The 19,869-nt window shown below is 39.6% G+C and overlaps 2 protein-coding genes across 10 annotated transcripts in view; both read left to right on the forward strand.

Moving 5' to 3' along the window:
- LOC122550525 (tyrosine-protein kinase Tec-like) overlaps positions 1–4,078 on the forward strand; it is a 151,436-nt gene extending 147,358 nt beyond the window's left edge. For all 7 annotated transcript variants that reach the window (XM_043691392.1, XM_043691430.1, XM_043691420.1 and 4 more), the window contains one exon: positions 377–4,078. In XM_043691392.1, coding sequence (XP_043547327.1) covers positions 377–448 — 72 coding nt within the window. In that variant the 3' untranslated portion in view covers positions 449–4,078. The remainder of the gene's footprint in view (positions 1–376) is intronic.
- A 5,783-nt stretch (positions 4,079–9,861) lies between these two features.
- The window catches only part of txk (TXK tyrosine kinase), a 54,538-nt gene continuing 44,530 nt past the window's right edge, over positions 9,862–19,869 (forward strand). For 2 of the 3 annotated variants that reach the window (XM_043691455.1, XM_043691492.1), the window contains exon 1: positions 9,862–9,997. In XM_043691455.1, coding sequence (XP_043547390.1) covers positions 9,967–9,997 — 31 coding nt within the window. In that variant the 5' untranslated portion in view covers positions 9,862–9,966. Of the gene's footprint in view, positions 9,998–14,162; positions 14,252–19,869 lie in introns of all 3 variants that reach the window. The other variant, XM_043691472.1, reaches the window with a different exon arrangement.

Here is a 19,869-nt window from a genome sequence, read left to right on the forward strand (position 1 = left end):
CTCAATCACACAGAATGTACTGTGACCTTGCTGTGCCAGGAGCTAAAATATGATGGAACCATTCAATGATGGAGTTGGGGCAAGATGGGCATGTGTTGTGGAGGAAAGGACAATTAGAGATCAGCTTGTGCACAAGTCAAACTATAGACACTTGACCAAAGCTTGAGCTTAAATTATTTCTGATACTAATGTAAGTCGTAAAACATCCACTATCTCAAAAACCATATTAAAATAATGGTTTTCTAGAACTATGCTAAACAAAGGAGAAAACGTTAACTTGATGTTTATTACAACTTTCAATCACTGAATGCAATTTCAATTTATTATATGTTTAATTTATTTTGTTAATATATTGTTTCATTGCTTCTCATTTCAGAAAGCAGAGAGACGACCAGGTTTTTCACACCTTTTGATGATGATTAATCAAATAATGGAATGTGACTGTTAAAGAGGCTAATCTGGTTGGTTGTGGACGGCTGGAATTAAAGCATGATGCTGGAAACCTTGTTGCATTTTATGATGGATTTTCTTTACACTGGTTGTGCAGGATTTGAAACATGAAGCAAAGGTTTTGCTGTAACTGAGTAAAAGTTTCTTAATATGCACTTGAGGAAGATTACCTGTTGATGCAGGTGCTCATTGACCTCACAGTATTTTAAACATTAACATACATTTATTGAGAAGGGTGTTCATTTTGCTATGACATTATCTCATGATTCTGTCATTCTGCAAGTCAGTGACAATTGTATTGAAACTGATGCTAAATCGTCAGCATCATTTGATGAGTGGTCTTTTTTGCTTTGCAAATTCTGTAGGTTAAGTGCAATTTTAATCTGTTGTCCAATCCTGTCTATTACAAATTCAAGGATACAGCAAAAGTTATTAATCTTCATTGCCTCTGCCAGAACTGGATTTTCTCAAATTCCAATTATAATATTGTACTATAACACTATGGCACACAATCCCTGTTAATTATTGAACTATTATTTGTATTACTAAGTTACATATTTAATAGCTTTTAGTTAACTAGAGCAGCAGCGCCACAAGTCAAATTAAGATGTATACATGTATTAACCTACCCCAGTGGTCCAACATCTTGCAACAACATAAAAATAAAATACTAGCAATAGATAAAAGGTTTCAGATCTAGTTCTGATGTCAGATCCATTCTGCCTCTGAAATAATGCTTTATCCTCTTTTATTTTTTCTTATGGTGTAGAAGATGTTGAGGAGAAAGTGAGGACTGTAGACCCTGGAGAGTCAGAGTTGAAAAAGCGCGGGGCTGGAGAAAGACAGCAGGTCAGGCAGCAAGCGAGGAGCAAGAGTGTCGACATTTTGGGCATAAGTTCTTCTTCGGGTCCTGAAGAAGGGTTATGCCTGACATGTCGACTCCCTTCGTAAAAGATGTTTCCCAACAAAATACGTTGCTTTTGTTAAAATGGAGATGATCTGATGTGGAAGTAAAGCATTGACCCAAATTTAAAACCTCAATTTTTGATCAGAATTTTGCAGTACCTTTTCTTTGGGCTAATGGACGATAACTGTAGATTTGCATGTTGACAGCAGAGAACAATATGTACCTGTAGCTAGGTTTTTATGAAGGTTACTGATTACTTGAGAAAACTTCAGTTGTTGGCTTTATCTGATTCAAAACTAGGAGTGTAGTCTTTGTTCAGAAGCTTGAGCACAATTCTTTTACAAAACTTGTGTAAGTGTATTAATGAGGATGCAAAACTAGTTATGACCTGGAAACATTGGGTTGCTGAACTGAATATGTCAGTTAAAATTTCCAGCAGGAACAAGACGCTTGTAGTTTCTGGGATGGATTCAACATAGGCCTATTGAGAATGTTGCTATCAGAAGCCCTGTAGAAATATAGGGCCATCAGTCAAACTCAACATACCAGCAAAAGAGCTGCTAAATAAAAATATTCAAGCATTACAATTGTCAGAAACAGAAGCAAAGTAGATAGATTTGTTGCAACATATTTGTTGCATATCTGACAAATCGTTAGTAATGATTAGTAACATCTTTGTCACGCAATTGGAAATAAATGACTATCTTTAACAAGACAGAATGCAATCCTCAACCTTTAATTTTTGAAGGTGTTGCCTTTGCCTTCATTAACTTCAACCCTATTGACTAGAAACTGAACAACAACAGCCATAAAAATACTGTGGCTACAAGTACTGGGTATTATGTGTCAGAGGCTGGCCATTATGTGGCAGGTAACTCACATCCTATCTCATCAATGCCTGTCCAGAATCTACAAGGCAAAAGTCAAAAATTGATGGAATACTCTCCACTTGCCTGGATGTGTGCAGCTCCAACAGCACTCAACAAGCTTGACGCCATCCAAGACGATTGGCCCACTTGATCAGCACCCTATCCATCATCTTTTGCATTTATTCCCTTCACCACTGCCACAGTCACAGCAGTGTACCTTTTACGAGATGAGTTGCAGTGACTTATTATGCTTGTCCAACAGCACCTTCCAAACCAGTGAACTCTACCAACTAGAAGAACAAAGGTGGTAGATAAAAGGGAACACCACCACTTGCAAATTTTACTCCAAACCAGACAGCGTCCTTCACTATCACTAGGTAAAAATCTTGGAACTCTCTCCCTAACAGCAATGTGGATTTACCTATTGGTTTTCTATCAAATGCTGGCTTAACCTGCCACATTCATATACCATGAACAAGCAACAAAAGCATAATTAAGTTTAAAACTTAAGCACAGTATGTTGTGATGTGCTTTGTGTTATTATTAATCAAGTGTGTAAACACCTCTGTAAGCCTATTTCATCACAAATTTTAATAATTTGGTGGAGAATGTTCATAGTGATCTGGCTGTGAAAAGTTAGAGTCCTTGTAAATGGAGAAGAATAACTGCAATTCATGGTTTTCCAGACTTGATGTACTGAGAACAATCGAAACAGGAGCAAGCTAGTTTACTTTTCCATAAGGGGAGGGTACAAATTTTATAGCCAGTTAGGTCAGCTTCTACCCCTGTATTTCACCCCAATTTGCAGCACCTTACAGTCTCTTTCAAGAGCTCCAAACCCTTCCCCACTTGCCCCCAAGAATCATTATAAAGACATGGATGCTGTCAAACTTTTATTTTAAACAAGCACTCAATACTGCTATACCAGTGACATCAAGAGTATAAGTGAATGACAGACTGGGATTCCCATTTCATTGCGCTTAAAGTGTAGAGTGATGAGGACACAATGTGCCACAGCAAATACCTACAGCAGATTTAGCCACTGAATAACAGATGTCATATTTTCACTAGCAGAACATCTATTTCACTGTAGGATCATATAGATAGTTGACTATATCAAGTTGGCATACTAACAGCTTATTATATGATGGAATAATGATAAGGCTCACATTTATGCACTCAGATTCTTGCTGTGTAAGATTTGTCAGATACACACAATACTTTCACGAGATTTTCTGGAGAGTTCAGAGGATGTACCTTGATGGTTGGTTTAATATTGTTGTGAACAGAGAACATAATTTTGGGGAAGTAACTAAAGAAGGGGATATTAAAGCAGTCTTAAGTCCATATGAAATCTTGCACTGTATTATAATATTTATTAAATGTTCAGTTATTTGTTAACATTGTTCAGCAAGCCAAAGGTGAATGTGCATCTTTCCAACACTAGAAAACTTTACAATGAGAGAAAATTTTATTGAACTTGCAATTTAGAATTTTGTTTATATTGTATGAAACCTTTTAAAACATTTACTAGAGATATAACAAATATAAATATGATCTAGGATGTATGTCAAGACTAATTGTTTCCCCTTGCAGTTTAATTCCCTATATTTTCAGCAATCAAAAATCTACGTTATTGAAAATGACTGGCTCAGAAATGGTTGGTCATGAATGTAATCTATTATTTTAGTTTCCAAATTAGATCAACTTTGATAGTGGTATAGTTCGTTGAATTTTCCTGCTGCTCATTGCTGCCGATGACACTCAAAATATTTACCACCAATAACTGGTAAATTAAGATGTATTTTCACACCTTTGCCCTTGTACATAAGCCAAATAAATACAATTAAATTGAGAATTCTTTGTGTCTTTTGTAATGAACAACATGAAAGTGAAATTGCAGTTGTCTCCAACAATTACATTTTCATGATTTGAAGAGTGAACAATAGTTACTACTTACAACAGTTTGTCCATTATTAGGGTTCTAAATCTGATAATTGTACTGAAGACTTGTGCTCCAGTTCTGACTGCATCCCAAGCCAAGCTGTTCCAGTACAACTACAAGACTGCCATGGAGAATGCCAGTGCTAAAACAAAAAGATACCTAGGTATGTCATGTGCACAAAAAGGACAAATTCAATGCAACCAATTGCCATCTAAATCATAAAGAAATGAAAGTGGTCATTAATAGTACTACAAAGAGGTACTTATTCAGCAATAGCCTGTTCACTGATGCTAAGCTTGAGTTCCACCAGAGCCACTCAAACTCCTTAATAAATTCAATGTAGCCTTGGTACAAAGATGGTCAAAAAAGCACACTCCAGAGGTACAGGGTGAGAATCACTGTCCTTGCCATCAGGGTAACATGCCCTTCTTAGAAAAATCAAGGAGCACTCACAAAATTGTAACTCGTAGGAAATCGGGCATAACTCTATTCGCTGGGGCATACCTGGACAAAGGAGGATGGTTGTGGTTTTTGAGAATTGATCATCTCAGTCTCATGTGCATCACTGTAGGAGTTCCCAGGAGTGTCCTTAGCACAGCTATCTTCAACTGCTCCAGCAATAACTTCACTTTCTGACCTGAAATCGAAGATGGGGTGTTTCCTGATGATTTCACAATGTTCAGTAGCATTTTCAAATCCTTACACATGGAAGAGCCTGTGTCCCTATCCAGCTAGATGTGGATAACATTTGGGCTTGATTGATTTATTGTTGTCACATATACTGAGATACAATGAAGCATTGTTTTGCATGTTATACAGGCAAATCATACCATACAAAGTGCATCAAGATAGTAGAACAGAGTGCAGAATATCGTATTGTAGGTGCAGAGAGGGAGATCAACATTAACACTTGAGAGGTCTGTTCAAAAGTCTGATAACAGCAGGGAAGAAGCTATTCTTGAACCTATTTGTATGTATATTCAAACTTTTATACCTTATGCCTAGTGGAAGAGGGTGGAAGAGAGTATAATGTGGGTGGGAGAGGTCTTTGATTATGTTGGATGCTTTTCCAAGGCAGTGGGAAGTATAGATGGAGTCGATGGATGGAAGGTTGGTTTCTGTGATGAGCTGACACCGTAACCCATCTATAATATGCACTGTAGCTACTCATCCAGGCTACTTCGACAGCACCTTCCAAACCTACAAGCTCTTTTAAACATATTAATAAGGAACAAAAGTAGGCCACTCAGTCCTTCAAGCCATCTCCCCCATTCAGTAAGATCATGGCTGATTTGATTTTAACATTTCTGCATATCCCTGATACCAACTAGAAGGAAAGGGCACTTGATTCGCTAGGACATTATCAGCTGCAAGTTTCTTTCTGAGCACACACACCGTGATGACTTGGAAATATATCACCATTCCCTTACCATCGCTAGGTCAAAATCCTGGGGCTCCCTCCCTGCCAGCACTATGGATGTGCTTACACCCCAATTACTATAGTGGTTGAATGCTTGCCATCACTTTAACATTATCGATATGTTAACGTGCCCTGAAAAAAGGATTGTATTTTTTTTAAGAATTGTCAACATATGTAAAGTAGAGTATTAATCATACAAAAAAAAGAGTTCTTTATTTCCCATGGGACACAAAGTCCAGTAGCCTACGGAAACATAAACATGATCTATTAGGTCAGACTTCAGTCAGAAGGATTGACCCTGACCTTGTAGTTACTTGCCAATTCAATAAATCATGTTCCCGTGCTATAATTTCTATCCAGGCCTGTTATATTCATACAGCCCAAAAACAGCCCTTTGGTGCAACTCATTCATGCTGGCCAGGTTTCTTATACTGAACTAGTCCCATTTGGCCCATAAACCTTTTCTATCCATGTACCTTTCCAAATGACTTTTAAATGTTGTAATTGTACCTGCCTGTAACCTTTCCTCTGGTAGCTCATTCCGTAATCACACCACCCTCTGTATGAAACATTTGCTCCTCAGGTCCCTTTTAAATTTTTCTCCTCTCATCTTAAACCTATGACTTCTCGTTTTGAACAACACTTCTTCCCTCCCTCCTCCTCCTCCTCCCCCCGCCCCCCTCTCACAAACACACATACAAACACAGACTAGGTAAAACACCTTGGCAATTCACCTTACCTATGTTCCCCATGATTTTATAAACCACTATATGGTCACCCCTCAGCCTCCTATGCACCAGGGAGAAAAGTTGCAGCTTATCCAGCTTCTCATAACTCAAACATTCCAATATCGGTAACATCCTTTATGAATCTTTTTTGCATCCTTTCAGTTTAATAACACCTTTCCTATAGCAAGGTGACCAGAATTGTATGCAGTATTTCAAATGTGGTTTTATAAGTATCTTGTACATCTGATACATGACTTCTCAACTCCTCTACTCAATGCTCTGACCGATGAAGGCAAGCATGCCAAATACTTTCCTCACCACTCTGTTTACCTGTGATGCCACTTTCAAGGAACTATATATCTGCATCCCTAGCTATCTCCGTTTGGCCACACTCCATACCACAGATTTATCTGAATTAAATCCTTTTGCCATTTCTCAGCCCTCTGGCCTAGTTGATCAAGATCCTGTTATACTTTTAGTTAACCTTCTTCATTGTTCACTGTACCACCAATATTGGTGTCATCCATCAGTGTTCCCACAAAGCAAGCTGGAGGGGCAACAGCTCATTTCCCACTTCAGCACTTTATTGCCCTAGGACTCAATATTGAGATACACAATTTTTCAAATATGACCTCTTATTATAACCCCTCCCTCCACTGATGGGTCTTGTTGGCTTTGTTCTCAGTGGAGAGGGCTCTTTTTCTCATTTTCACAGCTAATATTTGCACCTATTTTGAATATCTCTCTCTCTCTCATGGCGCTATTAACACTGCTTTTGTCTTTTGATCCGTATAAATTCACAACCTGTTCCATTTGCTACTCTTCCCCCTCTGAAAACAACATTAAACCCCCATTTTGCAGCTCCCTTCAGTACAAAAGAGTTGTACTGAATTCAACATGTTAATTCTGCTTTTTTTTTTAACAGATGCTGAGTTTCTCCATCACTTGTTTTTATTCCAGATCTTCAGCATCTGTATTAGAACATAAAACATTACAGTGCAGTATAGGCCCTTTGGCCCTCGATGTTGCACCGACCTGTGGAAACAATCTGAAGCCTATCTATTCTACTCTATTCCATTTTCATCCATATGTTTATCCAATGACCATTTAAATGCCCGTAAAGTTGCCTACTATTGGAGGCAGGCCTTTCCACTCCCCTACTACTCTCTGAATAAAGAAATTACCTCTGACATCTGTCCTATGTCTATCATCCCTCAGTTTAAAGCTATGTCCCCTCGTGCTAGGCATCATTATCTGAGGAAAAAGGCTCTCACTGTCTAGCCTATCTAACCCTCTGATTATTTCATATGCCTCAATTGAGTCACCCCTCAACCTTCTCTCTAATGAAAATAGCCTCAATTTACTCAGCCCTTCCTCATAAGACTTCCCTCCATACCAGGCAACATCCTAGTAAATCACCTTTGAACCCTTTCCAAAGCTTCCACATCCTTCCTATAATATGGTGACCAGAACTATATGCAATACTCCAAGTGAGCTGCACCAGAGCTTTATGCAGCTACAACATGATCTCATGGCTCTGAAATTCAATCCCTCTACCGATAAAAGTTAACTCACAGTATGCCTTCTTAACCTGGCTGGCAGTTAGCGCCATCAAACGTTTGGACACTGGCACCTTTCAGGGAACTATATATATGGACACCGAGATCTCTCTGCTATTTCCAAGAATCTTACCATTGGCCCAGTACTCTTTATTCCTATTGCTCCTTCCAAAGTGAAACATCTCTCACTTTTCCACATTAAACTCCATATTTTGCTTTTCATATTATCCTATTTCCCTGAAAAGGCTTGAAAAAAACAATGGTGGGTTGATTTTGGATCCATTGTACCTGAACAACTGTGCAGTTGGTTCATAAGAAAGTAAAAACATGGTCAGAAATTTAAAGTTCTAAGTGCTATCTCAGTCATTCTTACTGACATGGGAGATGTTATCAGAAATAGGCCTGTGTTCCACAATTTTATTTTGTCAAATATGATATAAATTGATATGGAATTATATTTGTCATTTATTTTACATTTGGATTTTGAATGTTGTGTTAATGATAAATAGGTTTTGTGTGTGTCTGAAGTTAACAACTAACTTGTAAATATTTATTTTGCCATGGTAATTTCTTTGAAAACAGTTTGAGAGAGCAGCTTTGAGAGCTCTAATTTATTTTTAGAATATACCTCAGGATGTTTTATAACTTAGCAAGGTGGATCATTGTGCTTTATGGTCTACTGGAAATTTCGAGACCTAGGCTTTTTAAGCTTAGGGGGAAACAGCTAGAGTTTACAGGAAGAGATTATTTTCAGCTTTACTTCATATAAACAGGTTAGGTAAGTGGGCAGTATCATTTCAGAGAATGAGGACATGAAATAGGGGGGTTACATGTGTTATTTGCATATACAAGTGAATTAACATCTGTCAGACAGGCTTTTGGGCATCTGTACTGGAGCTTTTGACAAAATAGCAGGCCTAATGCTCTACAGTTGTTCTTATCATATCATAATAGGACAATGGGCAAAAGATTCCATAAATGCTAATGTTGCATTTTTCTTTTTCTTTATTCTTATATGGGTGTCACCAGTAAGGCCTGCATTTGTTGCCCATCCATTATTGCCCTTGAACTGAATGGCATATTTACGTATTTAAAGCATCTTCTAGCCAATATAAATCAACATGGTTCAGTGATAGTTGTTGCTTTGGATATTCCTTTATGGAACTGAGTCCATAAATTATTGCAGACCAAGTTACCATTGTTGTTCAAAGTGATTTACCTCCATACTCAACAATTAAGATTACAATTTCACAAAAGTAAACAGGAACCTTTGTCAAAGTGTATTCCTTTGACATTAGCAAAATATTCATCCGTTCAAAGGGCTCTGCTCATTATCACTAGAAATTAAGTAATAACAATGCAAAATAAAAATCTCCCAATACTAGCAGAACTGTACTTTTTTTTCATAGGAGTGATTAATCAAATGTTTTGTTTATTAGCAAATAAATTTGTAATAAACTCAGTGAAGAGCTTAAGTCTAAATTAGTCACATCTTCTGTGAGGAGAAAAGTCTGTGAAATTAAATAGTTTTGCACATAAAAAGTACAAATCAGGCGCAGGAGTAGGTCATGCAGACCTCATGCGTGCTCTGCCTTTCAATAAGACCACGGTTCATTTGATTGTAACCTCAAATCCATATTCCCACCTATCCCATATCTTCCCCACATCTACCATGTAGAACTCCTCAGGATTTTTTATATGTTTCAAATAAGTTACCTTTCACTCTTTTAAATTCCAGCAGATGTAACCTCAGCCAGTCTAACCTTTCCTCTTAAGAAAATCCCCACCACATTCTACCTTTCAGTCTTTTGAACTTTCTCTGACTTTCTTCAATATTTTTGCATGCTTTGTGAAGTGAGGTGACCAAGACCATGCAAGGTACTCCAGATGTGGTTTCACTAGTGCCCTATATGCAGAAGTATAACCACCTCTAATCTTTATGATTATGTCATATCCTGGGTGTTACTCAGTTATGCAGTTTACCAGCAAGAAGCCTCAAAAATGTGCAGACGAGTTAAACAGAACTTTCAGCATGACAGAAATTGAAAGGCTTGAAGGGTCAGCATTCAAAGGGATGTATTAAGCTGCATGAAAAGAAATAAGATGATTCTTTCTACCTGTAAGTAAATTGACCTCTTACATTTCAGCAAAAACACGAGACAAAGGAAAGAGGAAAAGTTCAACATAGTAGTAATAGGAACAGAATGAAAACTCTGTACAGCGCGTGTTCATTTTTTTTCCTGTGTTTTGGGTTCTATTGGTGGAGTGGTTTAAACATTGTACACTAAAATTTATTATAATTAGTAATGCATGTCTTGGAGGTCTTGTGAAACAATGGGTAGCATTCCTTGCTCTGACCTAGAATCTGCTAGTTCAAATCCAGGCCAAGGGAGATGTGTTCATTATGTGAATTGAATTGAATATCAACCTCAAAATCTTTCCAACATTCAGCACTGGCTGGTGGTATAAACATGAGAGGTTCCTAGTCAGTCATATGATGGACAGTAAGTTGGAATCTTTCCCATCGCTATTCATACTTTCAGACTACAGCAACGGTAAAAGTGCATTTTGCCAAAGCTACTGGAATCCTTTGGAGCCCATTGGTTCTGTTGGATGGATGGCTGGAGTGGATCAGTTTGGTACAAACAGCATGTAGTTTTGTCTCTATTCTGGTTGTGTAGATTCAGAACCCATGATAATGGTTGTGGCACTGTAAATTACACCAGCATTCAGACAGAGAACTAAGGAAGAACAAAAATGAATGTTTTCAGGGTATAGATTGTAAAAAGTGTATTTGTGTTGGTTCCATGTCAAATATGTACAGTAATTTGAGCAAAACAATATTTAAGAATCCTTAAATCATTTTGTTACTTATAAATAATGAAAATTCAAAATGCTGTTGATTCAAACATTTAAAGTTTGACCTTGTCAATGATAATGAAATACACTGAAACATTACATTTCTAAATTTATATTTTATAATAATTTAAAATTAAATGAGTCTGTTTTCTGCTTTTACAGTTTTATTTAAATATTCAATTCACTAAACAATCTTAGAAGGCACCTTCAAACCCATGATCACTTCCATCCAGAAGAACAAGGGCAGTAAATGCAAAGGAACATAACCATCTGTAAATTCTTCTCCAAGCCACTCACCATCCTGACTTGGAAGTATATTGTCATTCCTTCAGTGTCACTTGGTCCAACTCCTGGAATTTCCTGACATTGTAGGTCAACCCATTGCATGTGGACTACAGTGGTTCAAGAAGGCAGTTAACCTTTTCAAGGGCACTTAAGGATGGGCAATAAATGCTGTCTAGCCAGCCATGCGCATGTCTCATGAGTGAATCAGATAAAAAAATCTAAATTTGATTCTTGCTTTTAAAAAACTCTTAAATTTATTTTGACAACCACTTTATTTGTTTTAATGCCACAATGATGTTAGGGAGGGAGTTCCAGGATTTTGATGCAGTGACAGTAAAGGAATGGTGATATATTTCCAAGTCAGAATGGCTTGGAGAGGAGCTTGCAGGGGGTGATGTTCCCATCTATCTGCTGCCCTTGTCCTTCTAGATGGAAGTGGCGTGGGTTTGAAAGATGCTGTCTAACGAGCCTTGGTGAATTTCTGCAATGCATCTTTAAATAGTACACACGGCTGTTGCTGAGCGTTGGTGGTGAGGGGAGTGGATGTTTAGGGATATGGCGCTAATCAAAGAGATGGCTTTTCCTGAATGATGTCAAGTTTTTTGAGCTATACTCATAAGGAGTATTCCATCACACTCCTGACTTGTGCCATGTAGATGGTGGACAGGCTTTGAGATATTAGGAGCAACTTTCACCCTCATTATAATTTCTGTTTTGCGGATCTTCAAGGTCCATGTGCAGCAGAGTCTTGCACTTAACCTCCAAATGGCTGCACAGGTATGTTGGTAAGGAGCTGAGTTACTCACTGCAGAAATTCTTGCTCCTGATCTGCTCTTGCAGCCACCGCATTTATGTGATTGGTCCATTTAGTTTTTGGTGAATGGTAGCCCAAAGGATATTGATATATGAAGTGATACTTGCAATGATAAACTGCACAAGTCAGACCAGATCAATTGTGTAATTTGCACATTTTATTTTATGTGCTTTATCTTCACCTTTGATCCAAATTTTTGAGTCAATTTGGATCTAATTGCTTGGCTGTATTGGTACCATTAAGGAAGGAAAATAATATTTGGTCAGTGATTTACCACAGACTAGAAGATATATGAATGATTAGATTACTTACAGTGTGGAAACAGGCCCTTCGGCCCAACAAGTCCACACCGACCCGCCGAAGCGCAACCCACCCATACCCCTACATTTACCCCTTACCTAACACTACGGGCAATTTAGCATGGCCAATTCACCTGACCTGCACATCTTTGGACTGTGGGAGGAAACCGGAGCACCCGGAGGAAACCCACGCAGACACGGGGAGAATGTGCAAACTCCATACAGTCAGTCGCCTGAGGTGGGAATTGAACCCGGGTCTCTGGCGCTGTGAGGCAGCAGTGCTAACCACTGTGCCACCGTGCCGCCCACATGATATACACTCATGAATGCTAAGACATACATGCATTAAAAAAACACATTTTCAATTAGACATCACTAAAAGACAAAAAAAAGCTAATTGAAGGTATTATAACACCAAAATAACAATATTAAGTAATACGAATTATCTATCCGCAATGATCTCAGCTCCATGCCATCTCTGTGGGAGTTTCTCAGGATAATGATCCTAGGCCCAATTATCTTGAACTGCTCATCAATTATCTTTCCTCCATCATAAAGTCAGAAGTGGACATATTCTCCAATGATTTCACAATATTCTGCTTCATTCACAACTTCTCAGATACTGAAGCAATCCATGTCCATATGCAAAAAGCCCTTGACAATATTCAGGCTTTGGCTTTTAAGTGGCATTCATTTTCATACCATGCAAGCACCAGCTAATACCATCTCAAAGAAGTGAGAATCTAACCATTGCTCCTTGACATTTAATGGCATTGCTATAATTGAATCCTAAGCTAACCACAAGCTGCCAGTTAATGTTAACCAGAAACTGAGCTAGAGCAGCCAAAATAAATACTGTGGCTACAAAAGCAGATCAGAGGCTAGGAATCTTGTAGAAAGTAATTCAGCTCCTGATTTCTGAAAATGTATTGATCATTAACAAGGCCCAAGGCAGGAATATGATGGAATACTTCCAACTTGCATGGATGAGTGCAGCCCCAACAACACTCATGAAGCTACAAACCATCCATGACAAAGCAATCTGCTTTATTACCACCCATTCACATACCTTCTACATTCCCTTCACTACTGACTCACAGTTGCAGCCTTGTATTGCAGTGTAATCACTTGCTAAGACTCCTTAGACAACATAAAAGTAATAGAGATGTACAGCACGGAAACAGACCCTTTGGTCCAACTCGTCCATGCCAATCAGATACCCCAACCTAATCTAGTCCCATTTGCCAGTACTTGGCCCATATCCCTCTAAACCCTTGCTATTCATAAACTTATGCAGATGCCTTCTAGATGTTGTAATTGTACCAGCCTCCACCACTTCCTCTGGCAGCTTATTCCATGCACGCACCACCCTCTGTGTGAAAAGGTTGCCCCTTAGATCCCTTTTAATTCTTTCCCCTCTCATTCTCAACCTAAGCCTTTTAGTTCTGGACTTCCCCATCCCAGGGAAATGACCTTGTATATTTACCCTATCTGTGCTCCTCATGATTTTATAAAGTCGCCCCTCAGCCTTCGATGCTCCACATCTTTCAACACAGAACCACTACCATCTAGAAGGATAAGAGCAGCAAATCCTGACTTGGAAATATATTGCTATTCTTTCACAGTTGCCGGCTCAAAATCCTGGATCTGCCACCTTAACAGTATTGACAGACTTTCTATACTCCCTGGACTATAGGTGCTCAAAATGTAAAATACCACTGCCACTGCAAGAGCAGTTACAGATAGGAAACAAACGATGGTTTCGTTGGCAATGTCCACCTCCCATTTATGAATTTTTTAAAAAGCATTCATATGTGACAATGTAGATTATGCTTCAAAAGACAGTTCATTTTCTGTCAAGCACCTTGGGACATGCTGCAGTCATGAAAAGTATTACTTTTAAGTGCAAGTCCTTTTAAAAGATGTAATGTTATATATTCCTGTAATTAAGCAAGCAATTTAAACTGCTAAATGCCAGTGTTTTCTCCCTTAAGATGTTTTGATTAAACGTGATCACCATCTGTCAGTCTGCTTTATTCAGATACTGGAAGATTCAATTCTAACCGATATGATTGCTTTATGGACAGACAGGAAGACTGCAGTTTCCGCTAATGCTGTAGGTTATCTTACATTTTCGTTTCCTGCCTGATAACAACACTGATGGAAATATGTACATTTTGTTTATGTTCGGCAGTGGTGCACTTTGTAAAATTCATTATGACACATAATTAGAAAACTATCTATCCTACTTTTAATCCTGAATATCACACCTGCTAAATTTATTATTCCCTTTATCGTTTTGATCATGTTCCTAAATGTTACTACACAAGCTATCAAAAATGATACATTGTCAATAATAAAACATTGTTCTACCATCAAATTAGTTAAAAAGCCTCAATCTGTTGGAAACAAGAACAGTGAATGTTGGAGAAACTCAGACGTCATCTGTTGTGAAGAAGAGTCATTTTGAACTCAAAACATTAAATCTGTTTGTTTCTCCACATGCTGTAAGACCTGCTTAGTTTCTCCAGTCTTCTGTGTTTGTTTCAGATTTTCAACATTCACAGTATTTTGCTTTTATCAAATTTATTGGAACCTATTATTTCCATGATGTCTTTCTTCAGCTTCTCCAATAACACTGGATTTATCCAATTATATGAAAATTGTACAAATCAGGAAGAACCAGGTTTATTTTCAGATCTGTTCAATTAGTTTGTCACAAACAGGTTGCAATGAGGATGTGATAATTAGTTGGTGTTCAGGACTAAGGTAGAGAAACATGGCTTCCCTCGTGATCACTTGTCAAATGCCCCATATTGGAGTTAAATGTATTTAGATGTATGGATGGCACTGCTGCCTCACAGCACCAGGGACCGGGTTTTGATTCCACCCTCAGGTGACTGTCTGTGTGGAGTTTGCACATTCTCCCCGTGTCTGTGTGCTTTTTCTCTGGATTTTGACCCAGTGACAATGAAGGAACGGTGATATAGTCCTAAGTCAGGATGGTGTACGACTAGAGGTGGATTTTTGAGGGGTGCTGTTCCCAATCATCTGCTACCCATGTCCTTCTAATTTGCAGAAGTGGTGAGTTGTTGCACTGCATCTTGTGGATGAAACACATAACTGCCACTGAGCATCACTGCTGAGGGAATTGAATGTTGAAGCTGGTGAATGGGGTACCAATCAAGTGAGCTGCCTTCTCCTGGATGGTGTCAAACTTCTCAAGTGTTGTTGAAGCTGCAAACATCCAAGCAAGTGGGGAGTATTCCATCACATTTCTGACCTCTGCCTTGTAGATGGTGGACAGGCTTTGGGGAAACAGGAAATGAGTTACTCACCACAGACCTCAGTCTTTGGCCTGCTGTTATAGCCATGCTATTCATATGGATAGTCCAATTTAGTTCCAATGATAAGCCATGGGAAAATGACAATGGGGATTAATCACTGGTAATGTCATCAAATATCAAGGGGCAATGGTTAGATTCTCTTTTGTTGTAGATTGTCATTGAAAATAATGTACATGAATATCACTTGCCCCTTATTAGCTCAAGGAGCAGAAAAATCGACGTTTCGGGCATGAGCGCTTCTTCAGGGCTCAGGCCCGAAACGTCAATTCTCCTGCTCCTTGGATGTTGCCTGACATGCTATGCTTTTCCAGCAACACATTTTCAGCTCTGATCTCCAGCATCTGCAGTCCTCACTTTCTCCCCTTATTAGCTCAAACCTGGATATTGTCCAGATCTTGCTGCATTTGAATGTGGACTGATTCAGTATTTGAGCAGTCATGACTGGTGCTGAACATTGTGCAAACATCCCCACTTCTGACCTTATGCTGGCATGGAGCAGCTGGAGACAGTTAGACCTGGGACACTGCCCTAAGGAAGGCCTGCAGAGATGTCCTAGAGCTAAGATGACTGACTTCCAAAAACCACAATCCCTTTCTGCTAGGTACAACTCCAACCAATGGAGATTTTTTTTCCTCAATTCTCATTGAATCCAATTTTGTTAGGGTTTTGCATGTCATGCTCAATTGAATGCTGTTTTCTTGTCATAGTCAGTTACTCTCACCTCTGGAATTCAGCTCATTTGTACATGTTATAATTAAGATTGTGATGTGGTCAGCAACTGAGTAGCTCTGGCACGACCAAACTCAGTGTCAATGAACAGGTTATTCCTTTAGCTTAATGCCTGATAGCACCTTTGATGACACTTTCAACAATTTTATCAAGTGCAGACAAGTGGCGCAATAAATAACCAGTCGGACCTGCCCTGCTTTTAGGAATCAGAATGTACCTGGTCATTTTTCCACATTATTGGGCAGATATCAGTGTTGTAATCATACTGGAACAGCATGGCTGAGGGCACAGTTAGTTCTGGAGCACAGGTCTTTAGTACTATTGCTGCAACGTTGCCAGGACTCATAGCCTTTGCAATGTCCAGTGCCTCCAACCATTTCTTGATATCACATTGAGTGATTTGAATTAATTAAGGATGTTTTTCTAAGGTGATGTGGGCCGAAGGAAGAGCAAGAAATGGATCATCCAGTCAACACTGCTGGCTGAAGATCGTTGCTAATGTTTCAGCCTTGTCTTTTACACTGATGTACTGGACTAACCCATCATTGAGGATGGGGATATTTAGTGCCATAGAGTCATAGAGATGTACAGCATGGAAACAGACCCTTCAGTGCAACTTGCCCATGCCGACCAGATATCCCACCCCAATCTAGTTCCACCTGCCAGCACCCGGCCCATATCCCTCCAAACCCTTCCTATTCATATACCCATTCAGATGCTTTTTAAATGTTGCAAGTGTACCAGTCTCTACCACTTCCTCTGGCAGCTCGTTCCATACACATACCACCCTGTGTGTGAAAACATTGCCCCTTAGGTCTCTTTTATATTTTTCCCCTCTCACCCCAAACCTATGCCTTTAGTTCTGGACTCCCCCACCCCAGGGAAAAGACCTCATCTAATTACCCTATCCATGCCCCTTATGACTTTATAAACCTCTATAAGGTCACCCCTCAGCCTCTAACACTCCAGTAAAAACAACCCGAGCCTTTTCAACCTCTCCCTATAGCTCAAATCCTCCAACCCTGGCAACATCCTTGTAAATCCCTTCTGAACCCTTTCAAATTTCACAACATCCTTCCCATAGGAAAGAGACCAGGATTGCACGCATTATTCCAACAGTGGCCTAACCAATGTCCTGTACAGCCGCAACATGACCTCCCAACTCCTGTACTCAATACTCTGACCAATAAAGGAAAGCATACCAAACACCCTTCTTCACTATCTGATCTACCCGGGGACTCCACTTTCAAGGAGCTATGAACCTGCACTCCAAGGTCTCTTTGTTCAGTGACACTCCCCAAGACCTTTCCATTAAGTGTATAAGTCCTACTCTGATTTGCCCTTCCAAAATGCAGCACCTTGCATTTATCAAAATTAAACTCCATCTGCCATTCCTCAGCCCATTGGTTCATCTGATCAAGATCCTGTTAAAATCCGAGATAACCTTCTTCGCTGTCCACTACACCTCCAATTTTGGTGTCATCTGCAAACTTACTAACTGTACCTCTTATGCTGACATCCAAATCATTTGCGTAAATGACAAAAAGTAGAGAACCCACCACCGATCCTTGTGGCATTCCACTGGTCACAGGCCTCCAGTCTGAAAAACATCATTTCGCCACTACCCTCTGTCTTCTGCCTTTGAGTCAGTTCTGTATTCAAATGGCTAGTTCTCCGTGAGGTCTAACTTTGCTAACCAGTCTCCCATGGGGAACCTTGTCGAACACCTCACTGAAGTCCATATAGATCTTGTCTACTGCTGTGCCCTCATCAATCCTCTTTGTTACTTCTTCAAAAAATTCAATCAAGTTTGTGAGACATGAAGTCCTACGCAAAAAGCCATGCTGATTATCCCTAATCAGTCCTTGCCTTTCCAAATACATGTACATCCTGTCCCTCAGGATTCCCTCCAACAACTTGCCCACCACTGACATCAGGCTCACTGGTCTATAGTTCCCTGGCTTGTCTTTACCACCCTTCTTAAACAGTGGCACCACATTAGCCAACCTCCAGTCTTCTGACACCTCACCTGTGACTATTGATGATATAAATATCTCAGTAAGAGGCCCAGCAATCACTTCCCTAGCTTCCCAGAGAATTCTAGAGTATACTTGATCAGGACCTGGGGATTTATCCACTTTTATGCGTTTCAAGACATCCAGCACTTCCTCCTCTGTAATATGGTCACTTTTCAAGATATCACCATCTATTTCCTTCCATTCTATATCTCCAAGTCCTTCTCCACAGCAAACACTGATACAAAATACTTGTTGTATCGCCCCCATCTACTGCGGCTCCACACAAAGGGCTCCTTGCTGATCTTTGAGGGACCCTATTCTCTCCCTAGTTACCCTTTTGTTCATAATGTATTTGTAAAAACCCTTTGGATTTCTCCTTAACTCTATTTGCCAAAGCTATCTCATGTCCCCTTTTTGCCCTTCTGATTTCCTTCTAAAGTATAGTCCTACTGCCTTTGTATTCTAAGGATTCACTCGATCTATCCTGTCAATACCTGACATATGCTTCCTTCTTTTTCTTAACCAAACCTTCAAATTCTTAGTGATCCACTATTCTCGATACCTACCAGCCTTTCCTTTCACCCTGACAGGAATATATTATCTCTGCACTCTCGTCATTTCTGCAGGCTTCCCATTTACCAGCCGTCCCTTTACCTGTGAACATCTGCGCCCAATCAGCTCTTGAAAGGTCTTGCCTAATACCGTCAAAATTAGCCTTGCTCCAATTTAGAACTTAAACTTTTTGATCTGGTCTATCTTTTTCCATCACTGTTTTAAAACTAATAGAATTATGGTCGCTGGCCCCAAAGTGCTCCCCAACTGACACCTCAGTCAGCTACCCTCCCTTATTTCCCAAGTGTAGGCCAAGTTTTGCTCCTTCTGTAGTAGGTACATCCACATACCGAATCAGAAAACATTCTTGTACACGCTTAACAAATTCCTCTCCATCTAACGCCTTAACACTATGGTCGTCCCAGTCAATGCTTGGAAAATTAAAATCTTCTACCATAACCACCTTATTGTTCTTCCAGATAACTGAGATCTCTTAACAAATTTGTTTCTCAATTTCCCTCTGACTATCAGAGGGTCTATAGTACAATCCCAATAAAGCTGATCATCCCTTTCTTATTTCTCAGTTCCACCCAAATAACGTCCCTGGATGTATTTCTGGTAATATGCTCCCACAGTACTGCTGTAATACTATCCCTTATCAAAAACGCCACTCCCCCTCCTCTCTTGCCTCCCTTCCTGTCCTTCCTGTAACATTTGTATCCTGTCCATCCCTGAGTCATGTTTCTGTAATTGCTATGATATGCCAGTCCCATGTTCCTAACCATGCCCTGAGTTCATCTGCTTTCTCTGTTAGGCCTGTTGCATTGGAATAAATGCAGTTTAATTTATCGGTCCTACCATGTTCTCTGTTTTGTCTCTCCCTGCCCTGACTATTTGATTCGCTTCTTTTCTCAACTCTACAGTCTCAGATTGATCTCTTTCCACACTACCTCCCTGAGTAACCTCACCGCGCACCCCTCACCTTACTAGTTTAAATCCTCCCGAGCAGCTCTAGCAAATCTCTCTACCAGTATTTAGTCCCCTTCCAATTTAGGTGCAATCTGTCTTTCTTATACAGGTCACTTCTA

This window comes from Chiloscyllium plagiosum, chromosome 1 (assembly GCF_004010195.1).
Source record: "Chiloscyllium plagiosum isolate BGI_BamShark_2017 chromosome 1, ASM401019v2, whole genome shotgun sequence".
NCBI classification, from domain to species: Eukaryota; Metazoa; Chordata; class Chondrichthyes; order Orectolobiformes; family Hemiscylliidae; genus Chiloscyllium; species Chiloscyllium plagiosum.